This window comes from Parasteatoda tepidariorum, chromosome 7, assembly GCF_982258835.1.
Source record: "Parasteatoda tepidariorum strain Cologne lab strain chromosome 7, Ptep-v5.0, whole genome shotgun sequence".
Lineage (NCBI taxonomy): Eukaryota > Metazoa > Arthropoda > Arachnida > Araneae > Theridiidae > Parasteatoda > Parasteatoda tepidariorum.
The window spans coordinates 19,763,384-19,781,975 of NC_141761.1; the positions used below are offsets into that span (position 1 = coordinate 19,763,384).

The window sequence follows — 18,592 nt, forward strand, 5'->3', positions numbered from 1 at the left end:
AAATAGGTAAATTAGTTAAGTCAGAGAACATACTAGATCAGTTGATCATTGCTCAACTTCTGCACACAATTCCAAAAACAACAAGGGTAAAATCTGAAGTGTTTCCTTATAATATTACCTTTGCTTGAATGCTGCATTAGATTAATAAAAAATCGGTGAACGTAATGAGAAAAAAAGTAAAGAGTTAAAATATGTGGGAACTTTAAGCAAATTGTTTTTTAATGTAATGGAGAAGAGTTGAAACCCACATCATTTTGTGTAATTTTCAAAAGAGTTTTAGCAATAGCTATTTAAAACCACCATTTATTTCAACACATGTGGAAACAACAACACATGAGGAAACAAGATGATAAACTTGTTAGGCATTTTAAAATGAGACTAACTGTGTTAAAAGAAAATAAGAAGAGTCATGTCCCTTTTTTCCCATCTGCTTCAAACAATTGTTACAAAAGAAGAGACATTATAATGATTGACTATTTACCCTGACAGAAAACAGTTTTTCAAGACCGAAGCCCTTTTTGCATACAGCGATTTAAATGCAAAATCTGTATCAATGCAAAAACTTGATCCAAGAATGGAATAAGCCAGACATTTTTTTGTTGTTGCAAAACTTTGATTTTTATCGATTCTACAAATAACTAAAAGTATTTACTAAGCCAGCACTTTTTAAATTTAACCAGTTTAAGAACCAGTTACCTAGTTGAATTAATTATGTCTTAATTTTCTTGAGGTGATTATTTAAATTATATAAATGTCTGTACTCAAGACATTAGTATGTTCCTGATTTTGTTTTTTTGTCTTGTTATGAGCTATTATGCAAATTAGAAAACAAATGTTTCCCCAAATACTACAGTTTTCTTACTTGAAAGTGGACATTACTTTTCATGGTTTTAGAATAGGTTCGAAAAGAGAAATTTTACGACTGTTAAACTGTATTATGTAACTAAATGCTTTTTGCTCAAATAAATCGATTGTATCAATTGTTCTATTGATAAAGATCTAATTGCAAAGAAACTAAAAATTTAAAAAAGCTTTCAGTGAAAACAAATTGTTTTATTAAAACAAATAATTATTTAATACCTGTGAAATCAAATAAATATTTAAAAATTTATACACTCACATATTGGTTTGTCAAATATTGGGGGACGGGTGCTGCTTGTTCTCCATCTAAAATTTTGATTAGCAAGAGAGTCAGTTAAAAACGTTCTAATACTGTCTTCAGCAGATGTATAACCATCATCCTCTTTTTGGGGGTTTTCACAATATACCCTAATATAAGCAGAAATTAACAAAAATTTATTACATAATGAAATAATGGTAAACAGTAGAAAATTAAGTGTAAAAAAATACAGAATTGCAATAAATATACATCGATAAATGAATACTCTGTATGCATAAAAGGCTCACATAACCCTAGAAAAAGGGCTGGATTCGTTTCTATCTGTTGGCAACAACAAGACCTCAATTGCAGCAAAAAAGCAAAACATGAATAATTCGTGATCGTAAGCACTAAGTTAAACAGCAATGACTTAATCAAGTTCGATGATCAGGACCGAAAGTTATAGAATAATTCAGTTTTTGCCACTATTTTTTGCAACACAAATGACAATTTTTGAATAAATATTTCAAGTCTAAATGTGTGGAATTATGAGCCTTTTCATTCAGTCCAGAAACCAATAAGATACAAATGATTAAAATATGCAAGCAAGACAAAAGTAAACGTAAAACATTTCCTGTCACTTGCAATATTCATTTTCAAGCTTATATTTTAATTTACTTTAAACAAAATTAAACACACATGAAAGAAAAGTTTTATGCCTTTGCTAAGTGGAAATACAGAATTTTTTAAAATTTAAAGTGTGTCATTCCCAAAATAAATAAATAAAGGCTAGTCAGCATAAGTTGCAATTGCCGAATTGTTAATTTTAAAATATACAAACACAAATGTATCATGTTGAGATGAATTTTAATATCTGATGTCCAATAAGTGTTAGTTTTAAGTGACGGACATCAGTATATTATTTGTAACTGAACATAATAACTATAATATTTATAATAACTATTAGTAAATAATTTCAGCTATTAAAAAAAAATACAACAGCTTTTTACTACTACTTGATAAATTGGAAGACAGTTTTTTACTACTATTTGATAATTAGGAAGGAAATAACTTTTTTCAAGCAAACATTTGCAACCAGAGTGCGGTCTTTGAAATACTGCATGAATAAGAATAATATACTATTATGCTTCATTATCTAGTCAGTAAGCTAAACAAGTTCAGTTTGTGACATGATTCAAAAGAATTAACAGAGAAAATTATTCCATGGCAGGGCCTGCACTAAAGATTTCAAATTATTAGGCAGTAAATTTGCCAAATATCTAAAGTATTCACCAATTTTTAAAAGTCCTTGCCAAATGCAAATCTTAAAAATTTTTTATGATTAATTTTTTTTCCTCATAGAAAACTATTTTACAGTAATTAGTTTTAAGCTATATTATTTGGACCCAATTCTAATTGGTTATGTTGTACATCCCCGAAAATTACCCAATCGAATAAAAATATTGATTAGTTTAGAAAAACTCATTTTGATGCAATTTTGAGGATCAAGTTAAATATACATTTTTCTTTCCAGTGGAAAAAATAATTTGCCGAAACACAATATAATTCACCAAATTCATGATTTTATCACATTTGGCGAGGTGGCAAATACTTAGTGCAGACCCTGCATGGGTTGAAGAGCAATGGTGAGCAGGGCTTGCAAACCCCTTGTTAATTAATAAAAACTTTTGCAAAGTATAGAGCTGTGCATTAGCTACCTATCATCCCTTTAGTTTTTTAAATTTAACAAAAACAATTTAGCCGAAGAATTGATTGGTTAAAATTATTGAATTAAAACATAATTAAAAATGAAAATTGTTCAATAAAACACCAATAAAAAGGCAATAGTTAGAGCTCAGTCTATTGCAATTTTCAAAGAAATGAAGAACATCTAAGTATCAATTGAATTTTTCTTCAAAATGCACACATTTATAAACAATGATATAGTATATGACTAAAATTAAAAATATTTTTGTACCCTTAAAAAGATTCATAGGCAAAGCTAATGCATTCATTAAAAATGCATGAATCTCATGTTTCTAAAAATTTTAAGGAATTCATGCTTTTGGAAAGTTTATTCACAATGACTTAATAAACAGAGAGAATGTAATTATAATAAAAAATCAGTAGTATTAGCATGTTAATTTTTGTTTGAATGTAGATACTTACCAATCAGGATGGACTCTCCAGTTATCACCACGAAAATAGTCCATCCCTAAAACAAAGAAGAAAATAATTTATGTGAATGGTCAAACAAATTAAAAATAAAAAGAAAGAATTCAATTTCTTCCTCTATACTGATTAGGAATATAAACAAACAAAATAATAATACAAGAAATTAAATGATTTGAAATGAAAATTTAAATTAAAAAAAAATTAAATTATGAAGAATTAAAAAAAGGTAGAAGAATTTTGCATTAGTTTTGATTTTCTAAACATAAATAAATATAAAACAAGAAGAAAAGGAGTATAAAAAACTTAGAACCTTTTCTTTACTTATGGAAAGCTAGTGTAAACTAGTCAATGTGCTGAAATAATAGTAACTCTCAGTGGCGTAGCGAGGGGTGGGCAAGGGGGGGCATCATGCCCCGGGCGCTACTCACAAAGGGGTGCCAAATGGTACGCAAAACAAAAAATTGCTGGATAATTTTTTTTTATTATAATTGACTTCTGGAAAATATATTTTAAATTAGTGCCAGTGTAATATAATAAATGTTAATTCACAAATATTATTCATAATATTTAATTCATATTAAATATTATATTACATTCATATTAAATATATTTCAATATTTAATTCACGACCTTGTCATCGCGCTCTGCTTAGAATAAAAATGAAATGTTATTAAATATTAAATGTTATATATAAGTTTAATGTCAGCATAAATTATATTGTATATTTCACTATGTGACTACCTTTCAATTTCAAGGCATTCTTGGTAAGTAATAAATCAAATAAGATTACTAACTACATCTACTCGACGATTCTATTATTAAGTGAATAGAGTATGAAAAAATTTGTTAACAGAAAAATTTGTTGTTCTCATATTTGTCACCACAGATTCAAAATGAATTCATTCATCTTCTGGCATCTATTGTTCGAAATCAACTAATAAACGATGGGAAATTAGCAGCGCACACTACCACTACAAGTGACAACAGAAGTGAAGCTACAATTCTGTTGCAAAATATACTAACCTTTAGTTTTATAACTTTAGTTCATTTCTGGTATGAAATCTTAAGAAGGATTGATCGTGTGCAGCTTAGATTACAAGATCCTAGAATGAATTTTAGAGAATTGTTCCATGATCTTGAATCATTAGCGACTGAACTAGCCGAAATTTGAGACAAGCTCTGTAAAGAGGCAATAGAAAAAGCAGAGTCTCTTTGTAAAAAATGGGATATGGATACAATACGTGCCTGGAGAATTGGCTATGGTGGTCTTTCCGCAGAAAGTGAAATTCCTCGCGTTATGAAAAGCACTCTTGATAGTCTCCAACAAGAAATGTGTACACGATTAAGTGACCTTAATTTCAAATTTGGATTTCTACTAGACGTTGAAAATTTATTAAACAAGGATAACGACCTTGAAAAAAAAATTTAAAAATCTGGGTGAATTTTATAATACAGATTTCAATGTAATAGAACTTTTTATCAAAATATGTGACAGCAAAATGTTACTCAGCAGTAGAAAAGAAATTAAACCTAAAACTCCATTAGAATTTCTTACTTTTATAATCAATCTCGAATGGAGAAGATGTTTTTCCAAATCTGAGAGCGGCATTTCAAATACTCCTGACTATCTCAGTATCAATTGCTAGCTGCGAACGTTCATTCAGCAAATTAAAATTAATTTTGACAGATCGCCTAAGTGACCTAGCATTTTTAAGTGTGGAAAAAGAAAAATTTTAAATGAACAATTTTGATGATATTATTGATACATTTGCTTCATCAAAAGCACGAAAAATTTAGAGATAGTAATTAGTTTTATTAATGTATTATAATCATATGATTATTAATCATATGTATTATTAATTTGCGAGTATATTTTGCATATAATATTATATGGTTTTTGAATAGGGGGCGCTAAAAGGGTATTGTGCCCCGGGCGCGAGTTAAGCTCGCTACGCCACTGGTAACTCTCCAAACATTATTTAGACAAATGATTAATCTCTATGATTAATTATAACTTTCTTTCTTCTGCATGCAAGTCAAAAAAGGTTTTCTATCAGCAAGATTGCGCACATTAAAGAAATTTGAACTCATAATTTTTATAAAATAGTAGTAAAAAAAATAACGAACAAACTTCTTTAGTGAACTAAAAAGGAAGGAAATTATTGTGACAATCTAATAGGTATTCAGTAAATAACAAATGAATTCTTATTAGGTCATGCTAAGTATAATAGAATATTAAATATCAAGTTTCAACTTTTGAAAGAGAACAACTAATTGAAAAATGAATTATTTTTGTCAATCATACTTTTTATCCAAAGAAATTACATAATTTGATAAATACAAATACATAAATTTGAAGAAATATCCAATATGTAAAAATTGCTGATGCAATTGTAATCATAAATATAGTTTTTTTCCATAACTAAAAGTAGCACAAGAATAATAAAAAAGCTAAAGTATAATATAAAGCTGTTTCTGTCAATACTATAAATATTATTTTTAGTGCATAGACAGATAATGAGATTTTCTTTCATCACAGCAAACATGAAATTTATTAACAGCAGCAAATTACCTAAATGTCTATAAACTATATCTGGATTTTTGCTTCTTATTACATAGGTTTATATTTTGATAGAATATTATAAACACATCCTAAAATTGAATTAAAATCCAAATATTTTAAAATCTAAATATCTTCACCCCTAAAATCTAAATGTTTTCAAAAATTGCAGAATTACATAATAAAACATAATTTTGGTGTCAAAAAGTAACACTTACAATCTTCTTCTTTCCTTTTCACTTCAACTTTTCCTATTACTCTATAATGGCCATAAGGTTCAGGCAAAGAAACAGCTAATCTATAAGATACAATAAAATAAAAATGTTTTGTCAACAATTTAATAAGTAATAACAGTAATATGGAAAACTTAAATTTTAAGCATGAAAGAACTGAAACAGATGGTAATAAAGTAGAAGTTAAGAATTTAAAACAAATTTTTCTGTTTTGTTTCCTCCATTTGGTGATTTAATTTTTCATATTTATTTTAAATAATTTTCACGGACAACTAGCATTTTGTTATTATCTTTTAAAATTGCTAATATCAATAATGATTTTTTTCTTTCTTTCCAGAAATAAAGTAATGTAGAAAATCAAAGTTTTTGGTGCTCAAATATCAGGAATAACCATCTATCCTGCATATTCCAGGAAATTAAGCTTTTACTCTCAGTCAAATTATAGAATTAGAAAATAAGTTTTATTTCTATATCTTTAGATAATTATTTGAACAAACCCTTGTAGACAAAATTCCATACTTCTATGAGAGAGAATGATGAAATTTGAAGAATAAAAGTCGATAAAATGTTATGCTACTATGAAATGTATGATAAATGTTACGATAAAATGCTGTTAGTTTTAAGGACTGAAATTTGAAAAAGAAAAATATCCATATTTATTTTGATAATATTGGCAAAAATCTTGGGTCTTAAATGATTTATTTTCTTAGGGACAGCAGAGAAAGAGAACACTTCAGGACCTGCTAAATGTTGTGCCTAAGAACTTACAAAGTCTAGAGATATTCTGAAATTGAATGTAATAAAACTTTTCATTACAGTAAATGAGTAAAAAAATAGTGAAGTGTACGTTGAATGGAACTTTTAGTATAGATATAGGGGCATCAGATATAGTAAAAGACTCTGCCTCCTGTTTTTTAACACTCATCAATTGCTAGGAAAAGGACTCATAACAGAAAATTTTTTAATGCTTTGGCTTCGCTAAGGCTCCAACAATTTTAATATATATTTATATGTGATTTTTAATTTCAGATTTGAAACTTTTATTACAAAGAGAAACAAAATAAGTAAATAAATAAAAAATAACGTAATCATCAGCTCACACTTAAAATATAAATTTAATATAATTCCCAGTTCAGTTAGTTGTTCATTCTTAAGAAAATAATTGAATCTAATAAACTTAGAACTGATCTTAAATCATTAAATTACAAGAATAGTTTTCCTACCACAACTTGGGTAACAGACAATGTCGTTACAATGCAGCAGGCTTCTTGAATGTTTGTAGGACACAATGAAATTTCTGAAACATTGATGCATGAGTATGATAGAGCTTTCACTGCTTTGATTCTAACAAAAAGGAGCAGTAGCAAGGAAGCCACTGTTGGCTATAAAATCCCAAGACAGGGGGCCGCATCATAAAAAACATCAGATTCGTTCAAAGGGAACTTACTTTATTTAAAAACAATTCTTTCAATTTTTATCAGTATTTCGGAAGAGACACTGGAATGTTCACAAATCCCATCGTGACAGAGGGAACCTCAGATGAAGCATCTGCTCCCCTCTATAATAAATCTATTTCTTATTATATGTAAAAGTGATTAACTTATCCAAATGAATTAGGCTGCATAAATTTAAGTCTAAGCTAAATCTTACTTCGAGCATGATCGACAATGGAATATGCGTCGATCCAGGTATTCGAGCCTGTTAAGGTTTACCTTTACAGTTAAATGGTAGGTACTAGGCACAATGGGAAAAGTAATTTAAGAAAATTAGGCAGTGGCCAGAAGGCTGAAATGGGGGGGGGGTTGTGATAGCATTAGCACAATGGGGGAAATTTAGAGCTACAGCTCCAAGGAAAATAAAGCTTAGGAGTGATCTGGCTCCAGCTCTCTACCCAGGAGAATCGCTTCGCCATGCTACACTATTTCTTATACTATAATCATAATTACAATAAAATACTTTTGAAGAAAATATCATAAAGGGAAGCATGCTAACAGTTACTATAGAAGAGTTTAAAGGCAAATAAACAATATTAATAAAATATGAGCAACATAACAACATAGAAACTAGACAATAACTATTTCTGGAGATAATAAGAAGGAAGACTCAAACACTTACGAAAAAGGAGTGTCATCAATAGGTCCATAGTAGTAAGAATTATTCCGAGTAACAATTCTTTTCTGCTCCAGATAAAAAAAAAGAACATTAAAATAAGTAACAAAGTAAAAAACCCAAGGAAACAGCAAAATTATTTGTATAATAAACAAAAGCAGTAATAAAGGTAAGAAAAATTCATAAAAATGAATTATATTAAAATCTTAATGGATTGCTAAATAGCAAGATAATTCTAAGATCATATTAGATCACTTCATTATCACAAATTAAAAGAATGCAAAAATTTAATTTATGAAACCTATTGGGAAAATAATACATTATTTGTTACCAATATTATACTTATAATTTTTTTTAATAATTAAATATGGTTAGGAATAATATTTAAAAAAAAAATTCATGTTTATAAAAAATTATAATTTACTTTAATTTTTTTCTCTAGCAAAGTAAATCTGTGACAGAATAAAATGTAAACAGTTTCTTAGAAAGTGTTAGGTAACTAGAAAATTTTAGTTTCTTTTAGATGAGGCAAATTGCAAATAACTTTAGGCATGCATTGCAGACGAGACAGGCTCAACCAAACCTCGATACCAGCATTATAAAAAAAAAAAAGTTTTCAGAAACTGATGGAGAACTTACTATAAAATTTAAATAAATTATTTTTTCTACCCTAAAAAAAAACAAACATACAAGAATCTGTTTAGTTAAGTTATTCGGTATAAAATATATGTAAAAATTATTAAGAATTTAGAAATTTTTAATATCATGACCTGAAAATATTTAATTTTAAATAATGTATTATATATGTTAGCAAATATTTGCCCTATAAATAGCTTCTAAGAAATTCTCAGTGGTTTTACTTATCAAATCTTTTACTTGCTCAAATCAAAAGATTTTGGGATTACTCTACAAAAGTGAGTTTGAGCTCACCTATAAACGAGTCTGTTTGTAAGCACTAGTTTGAGTAGAGCTATTTTCAATACACTCGAACTGGCTACATTTTCCCCTTAAGAAGTTTCAGTTAATGACATCATCATCATTGGCACGACAGCCCAGGGTGGGACATAGTCTTCTCTAGAAGATTTCTTCATGTCATTCTTCTTGTTACCAGATCTTACCACTTCAAAATGCTGATTATTTTAAAATCAAAATGATTGAGTCATTCAAGTTTTAGATGCTTTCTAGCTTTACAAACAACTGGTTTGTGTAAGAATATCTTATGAGTTGAACTAGTTGTATCTAAACAAATGTGCCAAACAAATCTCATTTTTTTTATTTTATTATTATATCTATGTCCTCATAAATTATGAAAATTTCTGTTTGATCTTTTTCAGTAGAAAGTGCCCTCTTTGACTCTGCCAAAAATGGTTCGCAAGATTTTTTCCCACAAATGGCTAACATTAGCTTCTTTCTTTGGGACAGCCTAAGTTACAGATGTATAAATAAGGACTGGGCATCTAAAAGTTTTTGCACAGGAGTAGTTTTGTATGTCTCTTTATGCATGCTGATCTTAGGCCATTTAAACACTTTTATAATATTATTTTAACTTCTATTACTTTATAAAATTTATTGTGGTTTAGTTTTCAATACACAAAGAGTTTCAGTAAAAATCGTGAATTAAAAAACATTTTAATTTAACATAAAATACTACATAAAGGTATCTCAAATTCCTTCCAGTATTAAGTGGTTGTAAAAAGAAGAATAGTAACAAAAGGGTTTCTCTGAAACTAAATAAGTTCCACTTTTCTGAGGAAACAATTTGAGCACACCAACAAAAACTGGGAAAAATGTAGAAACTAAGTGAATACGACACTAAAAAATTGAGGAACATAAAAATTTTTAGACAATTAATTAAGGAGAACTACTTACAAAGCCTTCGATTGGAATTTTCACAGCCATTTTCCCCCAACCTATTCTTCTGTCTACCATGTTTTTTCTTATCTGAAACAACATAAAAATTTCATTAGTAACGGAAAAGTTAAAAGTAATTTTAAAATAAAATAAAATTTCATACTTACTATTAGCAACTGATCTTCAAATTCCTTGAAACAGACATAAAAAATACAAGTTGCAGATAAAAAGAAAAATAAACAATTGATTTTGAACACATATGAAAAGCAATAAATTTGCAAGTATTAAAAATTAATTACTGTCAAATCTATCATAAGATCATAAGGATTAGATTACTTCCACGAATTTTTTTTTTAAAACAAAATAAAATAAATCAGGATATTCAGGGTTTATAGGAAATGTAAAAAATTTTGATGTAATATCCATTATTACACACATTCTCATATAAAAGTGCTTTATTATGTTTATGAAAATAGAATTTCTAACCACTTCTAAATTTTATAACTCTAAATTAGCAGATCAGTTGGGGAATTTACCCATAACATTCACACACTCATGTGCGCTCTTGGTAAAAATAAGAGCTTTACTAAAATATTCGTTAATGTGTTTTCTTTTAAGTTATAGCAGTTTGAGCACACAGTTTTCTGATACAATTTATAATAAATGGAAACTGTTTCTAGAGACACCATTTATTAAATATACATGCGCCATCTAATAAAGTGACTCAGGTTCAAATTCTGATCAATTTGTATACAGTTCCTAAAACTCAGCAGTCACATTATTGAAGAAAAATATTCCCAGTGTTAGTTGAATCATTAGTTAAAGTCTCCTTGTCATTGGAATGTGCAGTTTTCTTCTACATGCAATGTGAAACAAGATTATTTTCAAACAAAAAGTCTTTAATGAAGAAGTCCTAATGATTTATCCAGAAGTTCCCTAGTCTTTGTTGCTGGGTTAAAAATTACATACATGTTGAACATCGATTTAGCCACAACTACAATATCGATTATCTGCTCAATGTCGGTGATGAAATGAAATAAAAAACCAAGAAATAATCAAGAGTGCAATAGCATACTACATAATCTTTCAATAATGCTTGCAGATTAGCATTTCTTATTTTTCGCTTTTGAATGTGTGAAATTTTCACTGTGAAATTTTCATGGGTTTTCATAAATTCATAAATACAAGTCAAATTAAAGTTTCAAACCAGAAAATAATTTTAATAAAGAAGAACACACTGAAAACAGAGTTTAATAATACAAGATAAAGCAATTAAACTAAAACTGTCAAAAAGAAAAAAAAAAGGGGAGAAAGACTACAGACATATTTCAATACAGAGGGAGTAATTTATACAAAGTTACTTAAAACTACAACTTTGTTTTCACAATAAATAATCATATGAGTTGGCTATGTTAATAAGATTGAAATTTTCAAGGATATTATCACAGAGAACAAAAAATAAGAAAGAATAACTTACATACAAACCGGAATTTGTGTCAACTAGTTCAACCTCTGTTAGGTCAACATTTCTGTATCCTGGCTTAAGTAACTCTTGAAACTGTAAGAAAATATTTCATATCATCCCAGAATAGTACAAAAGATTGCATTTTAATCCAATGTTTCAATTTTAAAAAAATTATTAAGGTCTTGGCATACTAAAACTGTTTTAGTATGCTAACCAATTACATTTTTAAGGCATTTAATTTTTCAATTACTTCATTAGAAAAATATTGTTTTTATTAGTTCCTTTAGTAAAATTATTTTTATACAAAGTACTATCTGAAATACAGTAAACATAATATGCACTGCAACAAAATCTACATTTTGCATTGTAATGCATTTTACTTAATTTTTTCTTCTTCTTACAAACTGCTAAAATAATGGTTATTAAGACGTTTCTTGTACAATGGACTTACATACCTGGTAATAAAAAATCAAACAAAGTATGAGCAAGTGATAAAAATACAGTAAAAAAAAGAAAGAAATATTATTATAACTTTTGATTTAATGATCAGTTTGACATACACTAAGATGCAATCTTAATAGTTCAAAGTGCTAATCTTAAATATGCCAATTAATTTCTGCGGGTGATATTTTAAGTTAAGAAATAAGATACAGAAACATAATTTCTTTAAATAAAGAAACTTTTTTTCAAGGGATTTTGATTCTTCATCTTCAAAATATGGAGCAGACAAAATTTGGAAAATATGGACCCAATAATTTAGACAGGTGAGCAATTGAAAGTTAGAAACCTTTCCCGTTCATTTTTCACACTGAATAATATATATGAAGAAAAAAAAATTGTATTCATAAATTTTTATTTCTTTACCGATTCTATTCAGATTTCGTATTTTGTCATTTAAAATTACATAGTTAAAAATTTATGCACTGCAAAATTCAAATACTTTTTTATCATTATTACAATCAATAATAAATAATTAAACTAATTATTTTGTTTTACACAGATTTTACTTTGGATAAACGAGCTAGACATGCATGTGTGTAAAAAGTTTTTGACTTCTTAATTAGTTCCAGAGACATGGTGAAATATTCAAAAAGTCAAATTAATATTAAGGGACCAAATTCTTGACCACACTCCTTTCTTAATCATCGAAACCATTTTTTTAGATTTCAGCTCACTCCCATATTTTGAGGGCCAAGAATTCAAATGAGCTGTAAAATGTTATGGTTTAATCAAACGAAATAATTTAATTGACAAGCATTTTAGCGTATTTAATATTAGTTCCTCAAATCATTAAGATTGCATTGTAGCATACCTGCCAACATTGGAGAAATAAAACAATGGAGATTTTACTAGCAAGATTTTTTTCAGGCTACAAGTAAAGTTTTGATACATCAAACATAATCATGTAAGTCAAAATTGGAAATAATATAAGCACTTACATTTAACGAAGTAAAAAATAAGTAAATAAATCTTAATCTTAAGAAGATAATTTTAAATCATTATTTATAATTACCTAAACTATTAACACTCAACATACTGCAGTACTGGCAATAACACCATTTGTTGAGGAATAAGAAGTATTTTTGCCATCAGCGGATATTTTATAGCCATTTTTTCAAAAAAAAAAAAAAAAAAAAAATGTCTTCTACATATATGGAGAAACTTGGATATGGAAAACTATACGGGTAAAAAGGAGATAGTCATAAAATACAGGAGTCTTCGTTAAAAAACAGGAGACTTGGCAGGCATGTTGTAGTTCACGAAATTCAGATCAAAAGTTATTAAGGTGTTCCATTTTCTTATTTTGTTACCGTATATCATATGTTTTATTAAGAGCATATCTAATTCCAGAATAATTTTTTTTAAAAAAAAAGACTACTAAAGGAATTAATATAGATAACATATATGCAAGTTCGAATCTATATTGTCAAATCTCAAAAAAAGTAAAAATTGGTAGGAATTACTTATAAAAAAATACTTTTGCAAGTGAATGAAAAAAAAAATGAATAAATTCTTTTAATTCATTTCCTTTATTTGATAGAAAACATTAAAATTTTTATTTTGCCTCCCTCACTAACACATCATTCATATTAGATTATATAGAATGATTAAAATAAATCATAAAAACAATAAATAGGAAATATAAAGCTAATTTATACGAGACAAAAGTTTTTTTTTTCGTCTAAAAATTTGACCATCATTCCTATTTAGATCAGGGCCTATAATATAATAATTATTACAGTGCCTAGTATGAGGAAGAAATACACAGTTTGCTTACAGTGTAAAATAATAAAGAACAAAGAAAGGAGAGAATAATAATTTGAAGGATGTTGAAAAGTGCTATATTTGTAAAATTTAAAATCAAGAAATTGATGATTGAGAAATGATTCGAGTTGTTTAAGATATGAATGAAAAATTCTGTGTAACAATTATTTTTAAAGTAATAGAAAAAATTATTCTATGAGACAAAAAAAAATTATATAAAAATTTAGAAAAAGTTATGGGAAATGAATTTAATTTAAGAAATAAGTGCTGATATTAGTTCAAAACATTTTAATAAACGTGTGATATTAAGTAGCATTGAAAAAAATGTTACCAATGGTCTAAGCTCTGGATGAAAAAGTACATGCCCATTATTTGTAATTGCAAATGAATAAGCATTGACTCCAATCTAAAAAAAAAAAGAATAAATATTTTAATGCACATAATACAAACTTTTAACAATACATGAAATACGACAGACACTGCAACCGCTATATGAAATAATAAATTACAAGTGTCTAAAAAAAGCAACAAAAAATATTTAATATAGGTTTGGAACTTAGTCCTTGCCCCTACAATTTCTTTAATAAATTCTTAAATAAATGTAATAAAAATAATTGCATATGTTACTTTGTAATAGTAAAATCAAAATCATTTCGAATATAAATCTTAAGATACTAGTAAAACTGTTTTAGTTAATAAGTGGATGTGTGTGTGTTTTTATTGCAAGCAAATTATTATATTTTTAAAATTTGCTCTAATTTTTTTTATTTATTTTTTATGTTAAAATTTACTTTATTTAAAGTCAAATAGGAAAATACAGATATTTTTTTCTTAAATTTACGGAATAGTTAAAGACATTAAATTCTAAACATGTAGTAAAATGAGTCACACACTCAACGCTATCTATCACAAAAATAATTTCAAGTATACAAAGTAGAAATTTTTTTAACAAGATTCGTTCAAAATTTTTTATTTTGCTCATAATTGAATTTCTAAGATAGTTTCAACTTCTTTTTAAATGTACAGTTCTGAATAGTACATATTGTAAAAGCTGTAAGGTAACTTTATTGACCGTCTGGCAGTTAGAAATAGAAAGTCACATAATGACTTGCAGTTTGTTCTGCATTGTGAAACCAGAAAATAAACAGTGAAGAGGTGTACAGGACAGAGCTTGCAAAGCAAATAGTAAAAATTGTAGAATTGAATAACTTAACTAAGTATATTCTTCCATCAATGCATGGAGATTTCTTAAACACATAGTGAATATTTTAATGTTCTAAAATAAATTCTCTTAAAAAAACAAATATGATTAAGAAGATTTGATTGTTAAGAATAATAAACAGCAATTATTAATAACAGCAGTTTTCTATACGCTAATATTCTCCTTACTCTTTTAAGAAAAAAAAAACCTCACTTAATACCAAGTACCAAAAATTCCAGATAAGAAGAAAAATGCAATCTTACTGCCATGATTAAAAAATAAATAGAAAAAAGTCACATAAACAGAACCCATCTGTGATTGGTCAAAATTTGCTTCAGAGCATTAAATATTATTGTACTGAGTGATCGATGTAAAAGACATTCTGAATAAAAAGAATGCAGAGTTCAGAATCAGTTGCAATTAGTATCATGGTGATCTTGGCCTTTTTTTCCTTCAAAACCAATGCTAGCCATTAAAACTTGAATCAAGTTTTATCAGAAAAGGAGAACTCTAGGCACTTTAAATATATTTTGATTCTTAGTAATTCATTGTAATTTTGATATGAAAAACTGTTTCTATGTGAAAAAATAGCTCCTTGGCCGAAAAATGTTGAATAATAATAAAAAAAGCATAAATGAAGTAAAAAAGCAATAAATGAAACTCTATAAGAGCAACAATTCAAAGCAACAGTGTTTTTCAGGCTCAATAGCTAAAATGTTTACTTGAAAACTTTTGGTAACCAAAATTTATGAAAAAATGAGTAATTAAAAATGAGTACTTTAAAAACATACTAATTTAAACAATGTTAAAAAATTACTTATATTTAATTTACTATAATACTGTAAAAAGGAAATAAAATTTAAAGCTGATTTGATTTCTCGCCACAAATTATTTTACTAATGCAACAATAAATAAAAAAGTACATAGAGTGAATATGAAAGATACCTTATAAGCTCTTGTTAATTTAGTAATTTCCCTGATAGGAACATCAGTACCAGCCACTCCCAATAAACTAGCGGACTTGATCTAAAAGAAAGTTTATTCCAACTTACAGAAAAATAAAAAAAATAAAAATCTTACAAGAATAAAGAAGGGAAATACGTTGCAAGTTTCGCAGAAATTTAGGCCAGTATACTTACATTTCGTTTATCAAATACTGGAGTGGCAACTGTAGTCATTAATTGAAGAGGCTGAAAAGGGTAACATTAGAATTATAAACTTATAATTAGTAACATTAGAATTATAAACTTATATACATAAAAATAAATTAACTTTTTATTACAGAGATCAATAATACTTTTTAATTTGTTAAGTAAAGTTCTTTGGGAAAAAACCCCAATTATTAACATAAAAACGTTATGTTACAGCAAGCATTCACTAAACCACTTGTCTTTTTGCATTCTTGTCTTTAAAAAATTAGATAACTAACTTCATTTTTAAATTAAATGTATTAAAATGCTATGAACAGGCTTGGGTTTGAAATTTGTGGCAGGAAAAAACAATGAAATAAAACCCTTATAAAAAACCTATCTAAATAGGCTGATTATTTACAGAAATTCATGCTGTGACTAACTTGAAACCCTACTTATGGCATGTGAAACAAAAGATTCTATTTTAATTTGTTTTAGTTATATTATTTGTTTTGATGTTATCTACTTTTTCTTTCTTATATTACTTTATACATTCTACCCAAGGCAATGCCTTCTACAAAATGAGAACTAAAATTAAGAAAAACAAAGATGAAGAACAATCTGTTGAAAATGTCAAAATTTAGTTGTTGTTAGACGAATGTTTTTTTCAATCTAATATTTCCAAATATTTAAAATAAATATATAAATAAGTTATTCCTCTTTCCTCTGCATCTTAAATATTTTTGCAGTAAGTAAATTTTAATTAACATTTTAATACTTATTTTAAATTTATTAATTTTCAAGTCCATTATTTCTTTACAACTTTTTACGTGTTTTCAGGTCATTATTTAATATTTTTGTTGACCTGCATTCGCCACTTTCCCATATCTATACATTGTAATGGATTGTTCCAAGGGAAACGAGCAATCCAGATTCAACTGTACACGCTACCAGCAATGCATGAAATTCGGTATTTTATATAATACCTAGAATTGGCCCACAAAGAATGAAATGATTAAACATTATTTATTAATTTAAACATTATTATAGAATGTTTTATCTTCAAAGAGGTATTGCAACATTTTCTATCAAGTGGTGGAGAGGTGTTAGAGGAAATATATCTATTTTTATCTATCCAAAAATGATGAAATTGATGTAAAAATGCTAAATGATTGAAAACTGCATCACGAAGAAATGGTAAGATGCAGCAGTTTAAACAAATTTTACACCACATTTTTCTTTTCAATTAAATAAATATAAAACAAAGGCATATAATAAATGCTATTTTTTTGTTGTTATAATTATGTCAAGTTTAATATCAATGTAAATATTTATTATAGATAATTTAATTATTTCTATATCATTGCTTTTATTCCAAACAATTAATGGCATTAGCCTTCGTTGCTAGCTTACTTTTCCTGTAAACAAGTAACTCTGATAAACAGACAATTTTTTTAGTTTCAAGAGTGTCTGCTTAACCAAGGTTTCCCTGTAATAATAATTTTCATTTTTCATACTTTGCCTCAAAACACTAGGCATCCTATATAATGTAAATGCTTTATATATTTCCAGTAACATACAGATAAATAAATCATAACTACATTTTTTAAAGACAGAATCATATTACAGATATAGTTCATTTAAAAATCCAGGAAAATTACAAGCCAAATAATAGAAATTTTTTTTAAAAAAAGGTTTCAAGGGTAAAAATAGAATAATAACACTTAGTATTAATCACAATTAGAACATAATAGGGTACACACCTGTTTTTTCTTGAACCTACTACGAGGAATCTAATACATAAATTGCACACGCAGAATGTTTCATGAGATAATGTAAAATTCCAGAATGCAGCATGCAGAGAAATATAACAAATGCACACTGTTAAAGAGTTATCAATTAATATTTCAAGTAATACAAAAGACATCTTCCGTTAAAATAATGCAAAAAAAAAAAGCATCATTCCAAATTTTAGTTCAACACACAATTTTTATTGGTTGTTATAAAAAATCAAAGAAAGTTAAAATAATAAGATTAGTTCAAAACTAATTTTACTTTTTATAATTTTTATTAAAAACACAATTTCCTATTCTATAGTTAATTTTTTTATATTAATTCATCAGTCTAAATGAGATTAAAGGTTTTCTTCAAGACCCTAAAGTGAATCAGTGAATGTTAAGGTAAACTTTGAAATTACAGGGTATGGATTTATGGAATTTGGAGTCATTTGCTTGTTCAGTAATTTTCTAGAAACAACAAACATCAGGATTTGATTTGGGAATCAAGCAAAACATAGGGTCATTAGCTTTAGAACAAAACACAAACCCTAATCTCTTTTGTTTCGTGTTCGGGCTCAGGTGTACTATCAGGATCAGCATAATCTTCATCTTCTTGGGCAGAATGCCACTGCTGAATTCGCATTTGATTTAGTTTGATACGGATTTGTTCAAATTCTCTATCTTTCCATTCTGCTAGGTTGAGGTCAGTTGCCTGAATTTTGTTTA

The 18,592-nt window shown here is 27.4% G+C and overlaps 1 protein-coding gene across 8 annotated transcripts in view; it reads right to left on the minus strand.

Annotated features, from left to right (window-relative positions):
- The window catches only part of LOC122271814 (voltage-dependent calcium channel subunit alpha-2/delta-3), a 485,956-nt gene that overhangs the window by 23,687 nt on the left and 443,677 nt on the right, over positions 1-18,592 (minus strand). For 3 of the 8 annotated variants that reach the window (XM_087167449.1, XM_087167455.1, XM_087167456.1), the window contains 11 exons: positions 18,414-18,578; positions 16,098-16,148; positions 15,904-15,984; positions 14,089-14,163; positions 11,505-11,585; positions 10,195-10,218; positions 10,046-10,117; positions 8,183-8,247; positions 6,053-6,132; positions 3,269-3,314; positions 1,121-1,269 (listed from right to left, as the gene is read on the minus strand). In XM_087167449.1, the coding sequence (XP_087023575.1) occupies positions 1,121-1,269; positions 3,269-3,314; positions 6,053-6,132; positions 8,183-8,247; positions 10,046-10,117; positions 10,195-10,218; positions 11,505-11,585; positions 14,089-14,163; positions 15,904-15,984; positions 16,098-16,148; positions 18,414-18,578 (889 nt within the window). Of the gene's footprint in view, positions 1-1,120; positions 1,270-3,268; positions 3,315-6,052; positions 6,133-8,182; positions 8,248-10,045; positions 10,118-10,194; positions 10,219-11,504; positions 11,586-14,088; positions 14,164-15,903; positions 15,985-16,097; positions 16,149-17,851; positions 17,882-18,413; positions 18,579-18,592 lie in introns of all 8 variants that reach the window. The other 5 variants (XM_087167451.1, XM_087167457.1, XM_087167453.1 and 2 more) reach the window with 4 other exon arrangements.